This window comes from Manacus vitellinus, unplaced genomic scaffold (genome assembly GCF_001715985.3).
Source record: "Manacus vitellinus isolate BGI_N305 unplaced genomic scaffold, ASM171598v3 scaffold_36_pilon, whole genome shotgun sequence".
Lineage (NCBI taxonomy): Eukaryota > Metazoa > Chordata > Aves > Passeriformes > Pipridae > Manacus > Manacus vitellinus.
Window position 1 is genome coordinate 4182675 of NW_021940508.1, and position 16072 is coordinate 4198746.

The following is a 16072-nucleotide window of genomic DNA, read 5'->3' on the forward strand; positions in this document are numbered from 1 at the left end:
TGAGGTGTGGAAATGAATTTAGACTAGACAGTAAACTTCTAGGCTGACCAAAGTCAAGTAAATCTCTTCTTGTTCTATTTCTTTCATTGTTAACTAATTTCTTTGCTAGTTAGTGTAACTATGTTTGCCTCCAGTAGTCTTCATAATATCTAGCTGAGGAGAAATCAGCAGAATTCTTTATTCCACGTTTGAATTTTTTTTCACTATTTAATTTAATAAATAAAACTATGAAAAATGCTGACATGACAATGTGTGAATGACTGGACCAAGAAAGGAAATCTCCCCTTTAGTTTTTCCTGGTTTTGGACACTCTTTGCTGTCTGGAAGATCCACTTCAACAAACAAAATAGAGAAATACCCTTAGCCAGACATATGGAATAACCTAGTAAGGGAGCATGTTCTCCTCGTAGGCAAGCAGTGGTACTTACACCTGCGGATAAAGAGGACCTACCAGCTCTGTGTCCCGGGTGTGTTCTGCAATGAGGAGCATAATGTCACACTTGTCACTGCTTCTGCCAGCTTTGTTACTGTATCTGAACCATCAATGTGGGTCTTCTTTGTACGTTGGCAGACCCCTGTCAGTGAGCTGTACAAAATCTTCTGACTCCTGTTTTCTAAGCACCATGACTTCAGGCAGCTACACATTCAGTCTGTAGGACCACTGAGTTGCACTGTTAACATGTGTAAATTCCTTATACAGTTACTGGATAGACAGCTCTGCAATGCAGACACTGCACAACCCTCACAGGGTGCTCATCTCTTTCCACTGGCAGCACAAAAAAACAAAGAACTCAGGCTCCGAAAATCATCCTGTCAGAACATGGATCTGTTAGGGCCACAACACCTAAGCTTGCCAGAGATCAGAAGCTACACCTAAGTAGCAGGGATCAGAAGTCACTACTTAGATCCATAAGTGACTAAGATGTCTCTGAAACTCTTACTCATTGCTTCTGATACTCTGACACATTTTTTCCATGTTCTCTTCACAAACATGAGGAGATTCTGTCCTTGCTACAAAGGAATGCACTTTGTTTACATTTAGAAACAGGTCCGTGGTGTTCATCAAAATTAGCAGAAGGCCCTTAAAGTCTAACTACATTAGTATTTAGAAAGAAAAATTACTACTTGAGAGACATAAGGCATTTCTTTTGTAGGGGAGTATGAAATGTCACTCACAGCAGTAGAATAGCGTGGGGCTATAGGTAGGAGTGGTTCCTATGTTTTCTGTCCTTTTTATTTTCTGATTATGTACAAATTTGATTGTATCCCAGAGTGGGAACAAAGAAATAGGGAAAGTACACATGAGGCACAAGGATGACAGTGTCACTAGGCAAACAAAAGTTTTATGCATTACTCCTTATACTGTACCTCACCAATCCTAAATCTTCTCCTAACTTAATTCTGATTGAGGGATCCTAAATTCATCCTGATTGAGGGATCCTCTCTTAGAAACTATTAGACTGAATTCAAAGACTGTGGAATCTAGGACTAGGTAAGTCCCAAGATGTCCCTCCATATGTAGCCAGAGACCTTGAGAGAAAATCTCACTTGTGCAAAGACATAGAACATGTCCCAAGTGCATCCACAAAGAACTGCATGGATTTTGGAGACTAGTGTTGAGAGCCAGTAGTCTCTCAACACCAGTAGTGTCTTGGTCTGAGAGCCAGACAGTATCGTACCATAGAAATGCAAATGCATTTGCAGAAATGCAAAATGTTTTTTAAGAGACATTTTCTAGTCCACTATACATGCACTTCCCATCTCAGCTTCATTAGGACTCTGCTGGGTCATCTGCTGGGGTTTAACAAGATTTAAAATGTTACAAGATCTTTCTTTTTATTTTTGAATAAAATACTTGTAGAGTTCTTAAGTAACTCCTGGAAAACTGCTATCTTTGACATTTCTTGTCAATTTAATTTAAATTCTTATTGATTGCTAAGGTTTCCAGATCATAAATCTAACACACACACACACACCTGATAGTGATTAAAACTGAGGAAAAGTTAAGAATTAACTTCTATGTTGGAGTTTCTATTTTCTTTTCAGCAGGTATCAGTAACACCTAAAGCAGAGAAGAAAAGACAACTCTGTGATTGGTTTTAAATACTGCCATATCAGGAGAGAGAAGGGAGGAAATCAGATGCAATGTTCTGACAAACATAGGCTTTCATTTCACCTGTAAGAGGTTTAAAACTCTTAGTAAATATTTAGGGGTGGCCAGATGGCAGCAGCAATTTTAAAAAAGATACTGGGATAGTGATGTTAAGTGTCTGCATTAGTCAGCTCTATCTACTATCTGCAGATGCAAAACAAGTTTGGTGATAAATCATAGAGATTAGGCACCAATACCACTTGGTCATAACCAATGAGTTATTTTAAGATATATTGTATTTCTCACAGTTTTCTGAGCATCTGTAATGAAGTCTTAAGACAGTGTTCCCTGTACAGAGCGAGATGATTTGCATGCCAGGCACATTGCCCTACCTAGACATCAAATTTCTTAGTCCTTATGTGCTTGTCTTTATTGACGTGGAGGGTCACAGGTTTCATTCACTATTCACATGGTCAAATATTTGTGAATAATCCTGTGTTATCTAGTTAGCTGTTTACCTAAACCAGGAACTGATCATATCCAAACTTTAACCTACTGCTTTGGTATTATGAAATGCTGGATTGTTTCAAAACATGAATATGCTCAAATAAGCAAGATTTTTTTTTTTAATTCTTTTTCAGATCATTCTAGATGGAACCGCAGGCAGCCCGTTGTCTGCTCATGACATCTCCCAGAGGTTACAACAGCTCAGTTGGGAATTCATCTTCCCATGATGTCTAAGCTGACTCATCAGCCCCTGGAGGGAGGAACTCAGATGTGTTCTACTTTATGGCTTTTAAGTAAGGATTAATTTTAGGCACAGCTTAAGTTAACATATTAAGAAGGAACTTGAGATGCACTATTGGGGATTATAAACAGCCTGCTTTGCACTGGGATGTGAATGGCTTCCAGTAGTCAAGAACAGTTATAAATACTTCTGATTTTAGAATTAAATATATTTAGATGCATTATTAGAGTAAGGAATTTTATAGGGAATAAATGTTTATTCATCATATTGATGGATGTGAACTGCTTGTTACTTTTCATCTGCTATTTAAAAGATACATTTGGAAACCTTTAAATTGGGCTTCACTGAAAACATTTATTTAAAATTGTATGGTAGCATTCAGTATCCCATTTGTAAGCACATACAAGCAAAACTGGGAGTGGCAGTTTAGCATGACCAAGGCCTATAGAAACCAGTCTTCATATAAGAGGTTTTTTTCAATGTGTGTTTTGAAGATATCTGGAATTATATATTGGCTGTAGAATTTTGTCTAAGGGCAAAAACCAAGATCTGCCTTTACAGCCATAAGCACCAGAAGAATTCACCATGAAGAACTGCAAGCCAGTTCTAGGGGGCATGTGAACTTTAAAATGTAAGTGTATGTGCTTGCACTCATGAACACCTTTCTAGTTGCACAAAACAAGCACTTGCACTATCAATTGTGAATTTGATATACACAAATAAATTCATGCACAGTACAACTGAGTATCTGCAAAAAAAAAAAATTACCTTAAACAAGTAAGATTATGTGAGATTACTTCTGCCTTAGCTGTAGCTATCCCTAAACATCATCATTCATTGATACAGATGAGTATGTTACACATCCTAATGTGTGCAATTATCCCAACAGTGCTCAATACACAGTTGCTCTGTAAAAGTGATTCCACAAACTACTGCCTTCTACCTAACCATTCACATGAGGAATTAGATAAAAACAGTTCCCCCTAATGTCATCTGTGAATTAAGGTTTACAGGATCATTCATAAGCCTGTGCACAGTAAGAGACAACACTTACGCTCTGTGTTTTCATTCTGTTAAAAGATAAAGAAAATATGTCTATAATGTCTCTGCTGCAGCTCCCTGATGCCTTTTGTATCGTTTGTCATCCTCAGAGCTAAAACAATGCTCTAAAGTATCTCAAGTCCTTTTAATTAAGGTAATTGCAAGGATTTCTACATCTAAAAAGCTTCATCACACTTGAAGAGTCAAATTACAATTTAGTCTTCTCATCTGAACATATGAATGTATGAAGTTGGAACAATACTAATTTCTTCCTGAATTCTCAGTGCCCTGTCAAGATTGGCATCCAGATGAAACCGAACTAGCATCTGGATTACACCGAATCCTAAATGGCCTGCCAAAATTAGCACTTGTTTGACATTGATTTAGCATCTGGATGACAGTAAACTTAAATGGAACTTGATTTTTGCCTTCAGGAACAGGGGAGTGCTTCACAACAGAGCACTGTGTCTAATAGTGAAGCTCAGTCTGCCAATAACAAAACCGGTTTTTTCCATAACTAGCTGTACATTGTGTCCTTTTTTATCAGCCTCACTCCACACCATGACAATATTTACATCACTGACCTTCATATTTCATTGCTGCAACTCATCCTCAGGAACAAAGCTCTGTGTTATAAAAACTCATGCAGTTGTAAAACACTGCAGTCCTATGTATTTAGCAACAGGTCACAGTGATAACTTTGCCCTGGAGTTCAGCTGGCTGTGCACAGAATGCAGAGTTTGATTTCAAAGTCTGTCCTGATAATCAAAGCCGCCTGTGAAACAGGATTTAAGCATGTGAATGTTATGATATCCAAGTTCTACTACAGCTGTAAAATCCTTGGCAAATGAAGGAGAGGCCCAAGGCAGGCATAATAGAACTTCTGCAGACATGGGACTTAAACTTTGTAATATGCTCCCGCAGGGTAAGGAACAAGACTTACAAATAAACTCTCTTTAGATCTGCCTCTTCCCAAGATCATTCCATATATACACAACCATACATGCAAACACACACGCTCATGTGCACACACACTCAAACACAAAGCTACATCTCCTAAAAGATGAGAAGGAAGAGATGTTTAACTATTTTTAAAAGATTGGATACTGTGCTAATAGAGAACAAATTTTTGCTCTAGACATCCTAATAATTTATTCTCTTTAGTCTCACTGCACTAAAATTCATTGTTTCTCAAAACTGAAGGTGTGCTATTATGTAATATATTAACTTGGTTTTAAAAATGTAAATTTGTCACTTCGTGACAGCTGGAGCAATTTCTATACCTGACAAATAAACAATTTTCTTACTGCTTTAATTTCCATGTAACTGGTAGTCTTATTTACAGCCCAATTAGAGCTTCCTACAGACAGTTCCTTCCATGCTGCAGAATCTCTAGCCTGCTTTCCTAAGAAAGCAAGATGTAAGCATGTGTCAGACCGACATTGAGCACATAGTTCAGTTTCAGAAAAGTTGGACAGGAGCTAGAAAGCTCTAAGACAATTTAACTCCTTAATGAAAATTGAGAGTTGCTGAGTGACAGAAATCAGAGAAAGGCATTCTTTGAGGAAAAAGTTTCAGAGTATTTTCTGTGATGCTTGTGGGGCTGAGTGGTGCATTCCTGCTTCTGAACAAGCTGCAGCATATTCTGGGAAGGAGGAGAAATAAACCATGGATGGATGGGACCTGGGATTATTGTGACCTGAAGAGGGGTGTAGGGATTTGACCCAAATCCATATGAAACTAGATATCATTATTTTTTTTTCCCTAGATAAATGTTATTTATTTATTTCTAACAGACCCTAGGGATTAATTTATATACGTAAGGTATGCAGAGCTGGATGATATTATGTATTCATGCAATAGTAATTTTCAAAGGAAGGAAAAGCTAACAATTCCTAATAATAACTATACATATGCAGATATTTGCTACTAAGATTATGAATTTCTAGCAAAATCTGCTTGGATGGAATAGCCTGAATGTCTTACTTTGTGTTCTGGAGGCATTTGTATCTCTTGATAAATCTTGTCCCTCAAGTTTATATGTCATGCTCTTTAGTGACCTCTGAACTAGTTTTGGCAAAGTGTATGAAGTCAAGAGTTTTGCAATGTCTCTACTGAATGAATGAGTACAGGGAAAATCTTTAGCACATTTGATATCGTTTTCAGTGCTAGTGACAGCTGGTAAAATGTGGACAGGGAGGGAAAGAGCATCCTCTTTTTCCTAGCTGGGTTTTAGAGCGCTCACCACTGGGGAATGCTGGCAGGAAAATCTAGAAAGGCTCACTCTATAGCAGTTGTCTGTCTGAAAAGTGGAGATTCGTGAGATGTCTTTTACAAACACTAAAGTTATTCTTACAAAACAATGTATTTGCAGCACTTTGAGCATATTCAAATTGCTTTTGAAATGTTGAAGTCAACTGTATTAGTTCAATTCAGTGATGGAGTAGTTTGTTTTGCATAAGCAAAGAGTGGGAAGAAAAGCAGGAAAGTAAATCTATGCTAATTAAAACATCTTCTAATGAAAGCGTGGACAAGAAAACTTGCTCCTCTCATTGGTTTTGTGTAAAAAAGATTTTGTAATTTGGATTAATAATAATAGCTGCATTTACTTTGGTTTTTTGCTTTTTCTGAGGCTTCTTTGTTGATTTTGTAATTTCGAATTTATGAACCAAATTACATAACTCAACTATGTAATCACTGATGAAGGTATCCATGTTGCAAGCAAAATGCAACTGCACATAGATAGAATCTGGGATCAGAAATTCAATAAGACTACACCTGCTAATGTGTTCATCTACATGCCTTGTAAGGCTCTGACGTGTCACGAGTGACATGTCCTCTAAGCATCAGTCTGGACTTTTTCTCTGGATTATTAGAATTAACAGCTGTTGTCAGCTGGGCTCAAAATCCGAGGACTGGTTTTATGAAACATTATGGTGATGGTGTGTTTACCTCCTCCTGTATGAATGCAGCTGATAGCATTGCCATTTTAAACACAAAGGCACTACTGTCATTTTCAGGTACCAGTAGCACTTAGGGTCAGATAAAGAAAGTCTAGAAAATGTAAATAATTGGATCAGTTAAGTCTATACTGCTTATTAATTAAACTCTCACAAGAAGGCATTATTCATAGCCTTCAATAAGGAGTGAATATGTTCAACGAAATGAACAATTGTCCTAGACTGCAAGTGCACTAGAAGCAATATGTACATCCTTTTGGGTAGAAAAAGGCTACTTTATAAAACTGCTAGTACAGTTGTGCATTGCCAGTTTTGAAACTAGTGAAATAACTTAAGGAATCATTTAGTGTTTATGTAGAAATTTTCCGAGTTACTTTGTAACACAGAATATTTTAAGTGTATTACACAGGAGTTTTTTTAAGTCCTCTATATAACTTGAAAAATGTAGAGCTAAGGATGCCTGGTTTTCTACAGATTTGCATCTTGAAATTTACCTCATGTATTATATAACTCCTTCCTGTCTAAAATGGGCATTACTCTACAACATTTTTTTCTAACTGCAGGCATATGTTTCTATGAAGAATTTTTAAGTGCCCTGCGCCCAAACCAAAATTGGTTGTGGTGGGCCAGGGATTTAAGAAGTTATTACAGTGGGAATTCAATCCTACTACATACTTGTATCCTATAAGGATACTAGGCTAAAATGTCTGTATTTATTAATTTAATTTTGTATGAATGAATCTGTACCTTAATCCCCTGGATATATTGTTCTGAAGTCACTAAAAATGGGGCTTGAAGACATGTCATATGCCACAAACTGAATATATGTCAAAATAAGCAAAGTGTCATTTGACAGACATTTGTGTCTTCCTGTATATCAGGTAAAAATTCAAATCAAGAATTGTAGTAAGGGTGGGGTTAGTGTCTAATGACTATTTTCTAAGTAGATCCATTTACAAAGTAAGATGCAAACTGTAAGTAACGTTCCACAAACTTTATTTTATATGTTACAAAAGTTTAAACCCTTTTCCATGTAGACAATGGGGTATCAGACAATCTGACAGCTAGTCTGTCAGACACTTCCTTCTGGGAACCGTGGATGAATCACTTCATGTCTGTGCCTCAGCATTGTTTCCAGAACTTTAGGATATCATCTACTGATTTGAATTCACATTTTAAAATACATATATCATATTTTATGCTTATAAGCTTGCTGTGGGCATTAATTCAAATGACCATAACATGATAACTGCACGATCTCAGCATCGAATACTGTTCCATATTCAAACTTGCCTTAGTAGTTTAAGCTGATTTGTTTTTCAAAGATCAAAACAATGAAATATAAATAGATAATACATGAAGTACAGAATCCTAGAGGAGCAGCTCAATGGTCAAAGAAGTTATAAAATAGATACCATTCAGATCAGAGTAATAAATTTCAAAACCTCCTATATCCTTTGAGCCTCCAGGATCTTGTATTACTTACGGCTTTGTACAATCCAAAAGTTAATTGTTATACTGAATGAGGCATTTTTTGGTTAGCAAAGGAATTAGTTATGTTTAATTACTCTCCTGGCAATCTGGTTTGTGATAGTTTCCTTCAAGGCTAAGCTAATCAGTAGACAGAAAATCCTCCTACCCATCAGTAAAGACTGAAGAGAGCCTTTGTATTGTTATACAAGAGCAGGGAAAGGCTGACTGGCTCTGGCTACTCTCATTTCCTATATCTCTGTATAGATAGTGATAGTGTATAGAGGAGTGCTGCACTGACAGGCAAGAGCTCCTGCTTCAATCTCTACCTGCAGCCAGAGGCTGTGACTTCCCCAGGGGAAGATCACGAACAAGGTGAGTAATGAGAAATACGTGCCTAAGTGAGGCCTCCCTCTGGTGCAGAAGTACTGGCTGCCTGTGGCAGTCGATGCCTGGGCAGGCAGTTATTAATAATGATGCAAACCCCTCACAGCATTTCTGGAGCACCTGTTTACAATATTAAAAAGTAACTCAGGATCAATCATTTAATTTTTTTTTTTTTTTTTTTTTTTTCACGTGGCACTCACAGCGGGCGCTGCTCTCAGATCCTCCCCCGTGGGAGCTGCGTCTCTCACCACGCTGCCCCTTCCTGCCCTTCCTCACACACTGTGATCAAACACCAGAACAGTCACAGATAAGAGTCAGAGGTTTCAAACTACGTGTTTCTCGCCAGATCCTCACCAGATGTGCTATTTAGTTCTTTAAAACAAAACACCTGTTGTGTTTTTCCAACTTTCGGAGACCTTTTCCTCAGGCAAGTTTCACAGGGAAGTAGGCTGGCCTCCCAGGCAGGCAATCCCACTTCGGGATTTCCACAGACTGCTTGGCACGGACCTCTGAATCCACCTGCTGAAACAGGGGACACCACAGTCATTGTTTCACAAATAATGGTGGCACTGTCGCCGTCCTGCGTGTGGGAGATCGGGGGGGGGCACTGTTTTTTAAATCTCGGAATTCCTGTATATTGCCCCAGCCTATCTTAAGTTTCGCTGATATCCTACTACTGGTTCGTATTCGCCTTTCTGCCGTACTGTAATACCATCATAAAAACAGAGAACCGGAGCAGCAACACGAGAACGTGAGGTTTCCGCGCACGCGGTCCAAGACCACTTAATTGTCTTCCTCTTTGACATCTCTTTAACAATGTCACCGCGGGGGCTGTCGCTGTGCCTCGCGGGCACTAGGGGCACTGGAGGCACTGTCGCCATCCCCCGGGGGTACTGGAGGCAATGGAAGCACTGGAAGTCCTGTCGCCGTCCCCTCAGGATGCCCCGCGCGCCGCGTACGTGCCTCTCGCCCCGTCCCCGCGCGCCAGGGGCCCCCAGCAGGCGGGGCGGCGCCCACGGCGGGGACGGGCAGGGGAGCGGCGCGCCCTCGGGGCGCATGCGCAGCCCGCGCTCCCCCGGGGCGCGGGGGCGCGGGCTCTCTCCCGCCGCGCGCTGCGCCCCGGTTGGCCGGGAAGGGCGCACGCGCCGGGGCGCGCCCCCGGCCCCGCCCCCGCGCGGGGGCGGGTGCCCGGCCGGTGCCGCCCGCGATTGGCGGGGGCGGGGTGGCCGCGCGCGGTGGCGTGGCGGTGGGCGTGGCCAGGCATGTGTGCGGGCGCGCCGCCGCCAGAGCGGCCGCAGCCGCGCCGGCAGCGCCGGCCCGCCCCGCCTGCCCGCCCGGGAGCGGCGCCAGCGAGCCCGGGCGATGTTCGCCGTGCGGGGCTTTCCCCTGCGCCCGCCCCTCCGCCTCGCCGGCCGACGACCCACTCGCCGCTCCGCCCTGTCTCTGCCACCGGGGCGGCCGGGCGGGGCGGCGGCTCCCCCCGCCCCCGCCGGGGCTTGCCGCTGCTCGGCGGCACCCGCCGACGCCTGCTCACCTCGGCGGGCTGAGGCCCCTCCGCGGCGGGCGGGGCGGGGGCGGCGGGAGCCGCGCCCATGCGAGCCGCGGCGGCGGCGAGCGGCGCGGCCGGGGGCGGCGGGCGGCGGGCTTCCGGCCCGTCGCGGTGGCCGTAGTGGTGAAGACGACGCGGTACGAGTTCGAGCAGCAGCGGTACCGCTACGCCCGGCTCTCCGAGGAGGACCTCAAGCAGCTGGTGAGCCCGGCGGGGGGGATGCAGTCACGCGCCTCCGCGGGCGCTGCCGCCGGGGGCCGCCGGCGGGGTCGGGGGGCGGGAGGGTCACCAGGGGGATGCGCGGCCCAGGGGGTCACTGGGCCTCTGTGTTCGAATGTTCCCGGGGTTTCCCTGGGGCGGTTCGCTATTCCCTCACTCTACCTCTCCCCCTGCTGCCTCCCCGGGCCCCCGATCCCGATGGACAGAGCGGTGCGAGCCGTGCCGCTGGACCACCCTTCATTCATCGCTCGCAGCCTGTCGAGGGATTTGTGTAGTAAGCGTGTTTGGGTTTTACCCTCGGAGGGATTCCAGCAGCCCTCAGCAAGCTGCAGGCTTTTCCTTGCAGCGTGTAATGTAAAGATTAGAGAAGTGCATACTGAGGAAAGCACAGTGTTGCAAAAAATCTCCTCTGAGGCTAAGAGGAATCATTCACATTTCCTCCTTTCCTTGCTCCACATCTTTGCTTCATCCTTATGTATTTTCCTAAGAACTCCTCCCAGACAGCCAAATCTCACCTTTGCATATGTTCTCCTTGTTAAAGTTTTTAGAAAACCCTTTTTCTTTAGTCTCTAAGAAACATTCAGTATAAAGGTCCATTCCTGAAGTTGTACTAAGGAAAGCAGGTGTCTCTAAGAGTTCATATGTGCACCCAGCAGCTTGTCTTCGTCTCCCCCAAGCTCAGTTCTCCATTTACCCTGTGTCTGTCTCCTTCCATTGTTCATCTGCCACTGGTGGGCCAGATAATGGTACCTTCTGGGGTTGCTGTGGCTGCCAACAGGCCAGGTCATGAGCTCATATTACTGTCTTTATTTCACATAAGACCATTAATTTGTGTCTGTCTTGTCTTTGGTCTCTTACATATTTTAGACCTCTGTTAATTTGTAGTGTTTTGATTAAACTTGTACATATGCTTAACTTTTTGTGCAGGGACAAATGGTATGGTTGCATAGTCTTGCGTCATAGAGAACTGGGATAAAAAGTACACTATCTAAAGTGAGATAGTTCTAACATCTTTCTGCATGCTTCAGTTGTTCATCCGTCTCCTGTGGAATTCCCATCCAAACATTTTTACATGTTTTGTGTACCTCTCTAGTCATATTTCATATATCAACAGGTTTAATGTGGAAACATCATTCTGTGTTGATTCCCATGTGGGTTCCTGTTGCTAAGATGTCCTTGTACTTCCTTTCAAATGGTGGTTATGGAAAAAAAACGACTCTCACAGCTCATCTGTAAGACTGTTTTTCTTTTCATTTAAGCTTCTGTTGAGGAAACATTTCTTGTTTAGTATAGAGATTGTCCTCAGCGTGCAGCTAAAACCAAGAAAAACAAAAGGGTGTTTGGTTACTTTTCCTTAACCACTGTGTACAGGAAGGAATGGGATAGTGAATCAGTTAGTGAGCAGTGTCATTAGTGTTGCACATCCCTTGACTAAATGTAGTGGTAGCTGCAGTTTCTTTTCTCACAGGAATGCATGTTTTGTGTGATTGGTAACCTGTGTCACTCTGAAGATTCATTTTAAAAAAAGTAACTATGAACTCAGTGGCTGATTGTAGTAGTTGGAGAAACTTACATGTATAAGACAATTCTGCACATTTGGGAGAGTTCTAGAATTTTGGTTGTAAGACTGGTGCTTTTTTTTTAAAAACCTTTCCCCTGAAAATACCTCCTTGTGAGCAATTGCAGCAATAAATCACAGTGTCGCCAGGTAGACAAAGCCTAACTTGCCTAACTGTGTGTGTAGCAATACTGAGTTAAGCTCTTGTTGTATGGGCAGGAATACAAAGATTTGTGCAAGAACACACTGAAAAGCTCTTCTAGAATTCTATTTTTGAAATAAAAAAATAAGAGAGTGAAAGAATTATCTTTACTGCTAGTTTCTTAAATTTTTTAGCTGACCTGTAAAAAATTCTGTATTTGCATTTTGCTGTGACTGGTCTCAGATTGTTTTTCCTCCAGCTGAGTTAATGGCAGCCTTAGTGAAAATGTTAGCTGAAGTTCAGGAGACTCTTAGCCTCTCTGTTGTGGAAAGAGACCACTTCATAGCAGAGTGATTGCTGCAAAGTGTCCTTCCCTGCAGTGCCATGTCCTTTGTGGGCAGCATGGGAATATGATGCATTTTGCTTCCTGAAGTTGGCTGCACTCTGCTCTCCCCGTTTCTCCTGGGGAGGCTTCAGAAGCTGTTCCCAAGGCAACTGATCTCAGAAATGAGCCCAGACCTACTTCCTTTGGATTTGCAGCTCAGTGGTGCTGAAGGGCCAAATAGAGGGTAGGGTGAGAGCTGAGGCTCGTATGAAAGCCTCACGTTGGGGTAGAGGCAAAGAGTGAAAGCAAAGGAGCGTAGGAGAGGTTTGGTTTACCTGGTGCTTGGAGCTGTTGGCTAACCCAGACATGTTGGTTGTGGGGATTGTGTTACATTGCAGGGGCTCAAGCTTGAGTGACCCCGGACCTGGCTTGTGGTGTGGCAGCATCACGGTGTGAGGGAGTCTAAGGAGGAAGCACAATGCTGTCATCATCTGTCACAGACCTTCAGTTGTCCAGGTGCTGACTATCTGAAGTACAGAAATTCAACTTCAAGGCGCTGTTCCAGGGTTAAATTTGACCAGCTGCACCTCGGCTCGTTGGCCTACCAGTTATGGGCAGAAGAAATGTTTGCAAGTTTCTAGAAGATAACCGATGTCTCTACTTGGAAGCTTCAGATTTTTGTATAGCACAAGTAATGATAATTGCGGGCTTAAACAGTTCTACCTGATCACTGAGACAGGAGTCCTGAATTTAACTGTTGCAGTCAGTGCATTTATGTATTAAGACTGAAGCTGCAGTCACTTAATGCAGAAATGGTGGTGCATTTGGGCACACGTCCTAATGAGGTGGGATTTGTTCCATATTTAAGGAGGCTGAAGATGAATCATTGACATATACAAATACATATTAAAATACGATACAGATCATAGTGTGTATCATTTATATGATATATCCAGTAAAAATCACAGTATACTTCAAGAAGCAGAGTATGGGTATCAAGGCAGACTGGCTGACACTTCTAATAACCCATAGAGGCCCTGAGCACCTGTGGCTTAAATCCTTCTGTGGCCTTTCCTTTGGACCCCAAGTGAGTTGTATTGTACAAACACTATAAAATGTTGCAAAGTCAAAGCTGCAAGGTCACAATTCCTGAATTCTTTCTCTGTGCAAACAGAGATAAGAGAGGTGAAGAAGCAGTCCAGACAGCAGAAAAACAAAACAGATGCCGGGGAGATGGAGAGCAAGGGCAAGCACTTTTTGGAGTGTTTAGCAGATCTGTGAAAGATTAATTCTTCCATTGCATTTCTGCATGCATGCTGTGCATGCTTGCTCCAGGCAATTGTTTTACCTGTCTTGTGGCAGATACTATTACATGCTTACAAACAAGTCTTTTACATCTGTTTATAGGGGTACACAAACACACCTGACTATCATAATTAGTAGTCTAATTCTGAAGGATTATGTAAAGTATAATTAAATGCTTTGGATGCTGTTTTACTGGAGAGGTTTTCAGAGTCTTTACTTCCGAAGAGAGATTAGAGTTCTATAAAAGTGAGATTTCTCTTCTAATACCACAAAAGAAAAATGCCTCCAAATGATCCAGCACTTAAAAAAAAGTGCTGCATCAGTAAATTTTGTGCATCATATCATGCAAGGAATATTTTTCTTTGCCTTCATGAAATTTGAAGGGGCTACTGGATTTCTAAAACTTGCAGTTACCATCTTTAAGTTAGATGAAAATACTAATATTTTTCCCAAGTCCCTACAGACAGTTTGCTTACCAGGAGTGACAGCAGTTTGCATTTCTTCTGACCTGTTTATTTGGATTAGCATCTAAATATGACTGGTTACAAAAGTAAATGATCCAGTCAACTAATACTGAAGGCTACTGTATATCCTGGCTGTTTATTTCATTCTCAGTAAATCCATGCAGAACAAGCACTGCTGTTGTCCTTATGTAAACTAAGAGAATTTAATACCCTAGTAATAGAGAAAACTAATTTCCTGAGTTCTGTTCTTTGTTTTGTTTGATGGTGCAGATGCGATGTAGCTGCTGACTTCTCATGCCTGGAAGGTATTTAGGAAAGATGAACAATTTAGCTGTCCAAACACAGTTCATGTACAGTTTTAATTACCTTTGAAAATGTCATATGAAAAGTTAGGTTTGTTTTGGTCTTAATTGGAAGGAAATGGTTCAGTGTGGACCACAGCTGATACTCTACTGTGGCTGGTTTACAGTCGTCATTTGGAGCAGGGATGGAGAGCACAGACTTACAGCTGTTTGGAACAAGTTTTGGCTCATTTGGACCACTGCAACAGATTGGTAGGGGTGCTCATCTCAGTGATGTGAAGTTCATAGGGCTTTATTGAGAACTGATTTTTCGTTAGAGAAGAGGTAGCGTGTTAGCAGGATATTCCCTCCCCTGAAAGAGGCACATAAGTGATGCATAGGGCACCACCAATAACATACAGAGCTGGGGTAGTCAGGAAGGAAGAAAGGAGTGTTGCCCAGCAGGTAGGAGAGCTTCAGTTGAAGCTCCTGTATTGTGCACTAGAACAACCCCACAGAAGTGTGGAGGGTGTGTGTGTGTGTAGAAGAACACTACCCTGCCATTCTCCTGAATTCCTAATTAAGATGTGTATAGCACCAGTTGTTACCAGCCTGCACGTTTTCATGTCTCTCAAGAAAATTCTCTCTTGGGGGAAATATACTGTTTTACTTAAACTTGATAGCTGATTGATTTTTGGTTTTAATTACGGAAATTAAAATATCTTTTACATTAAATGGTGAAAGTATCACTTTAGTATCACTTTTTAATTACCTTTTCTGGGTACTAGTGTTACAGGTGTGTAAATCTCACGTTGCCACCTGAAGATAGGCTTTTGGAAACCAGTCAGGTATTTCATTCTTCGATTTCTGATTTAGAGGACTGCACTTCAATACAGGTGCCTGTGTTCCACTGCAATTATTTAGTACGTAAATATTTTCAAAACACTGGAATTTTTACAGATGCAAGGAAGGTAGCAGAAGGAAAAAGTAATGTGCAAACTTCAAAGTTCAACTGAGTTCTAATTTTAAAATGAAATGAGATAATTTAGCAAGTAATTAAAAAAAAGTTGCTCCTCTAAAAAGCACTAAGTATTAGGACATTTATATTTGTGTCCTCTTGTAGATCCAGATATACAGGGGTACATTTGAAGTCGTATCTTTAAATAGAAACTTACCGAATGAGGTCATAGTTTGAAGCTTTTCATTGTTTTGTCGTTTTCAGACTACCCATCTCTGCTTATTTTGTAATGTGAATTATTTCAGTAGCTGTTTTTTCAGGGAGCAGTTTAAAAACTGCTAGGACTGTACAATGTACTTTACTTTACCTTGCCTTAAAAAGAGGGGGGAAATATCAACTCAGTTTAGTGAATTTCAGGCATACAGAATTCAAGACACAGGTTATAGTGCACCAGGACTGTATAAAGCTAAAAACACTTTTTTTTCAGAAATAAAATTTTTGAGCTAGTCCACTGGAAACTGAGATGGGTGTAGATGTTTTTCAAATTACACAACCATAGCGTACATTTGTTTA

General features: G+C 41.8%; 2 protein-coding genes across 2 annotated transcripts in view; both read left to right on the plus strand.

The window, feature by feature from the left end:
- Positions 1–3110, plus strand: part of RANBP3L (RAN binding protein 3 like) — a 32191-nt gene extending 29081 nt beyond the window's left edge. Inside the window, exon 15 of the mRNA XM_018077193.1 lies at positions 2734–3110. Within this exon, the coding sequence (XP_017932682.1) occupies positions 2734–2777 (44 nt within the window). The 3' untranslated portion in view covers positions 2778–3110. The remainder of the gene's footprint in view (positions 1–2733) is intronic.
- Positions 3111–9754: 6644 nt separating this feature from the next.
- Positions 9755–16072, plus strand: part of NADK2 (NAD kinase 2, mitochondrial) — a 32445-nt gene continuing 26127 nt past the window's right edge. The window contains 2 exon segments of the mRNA XM_029961521.1: positions 9755–10339; positions 10341–10448. Coding sequence (XP_029817381.1) covers positions 9755–10339; positions 10341–10448 — 693 coding nt within the window.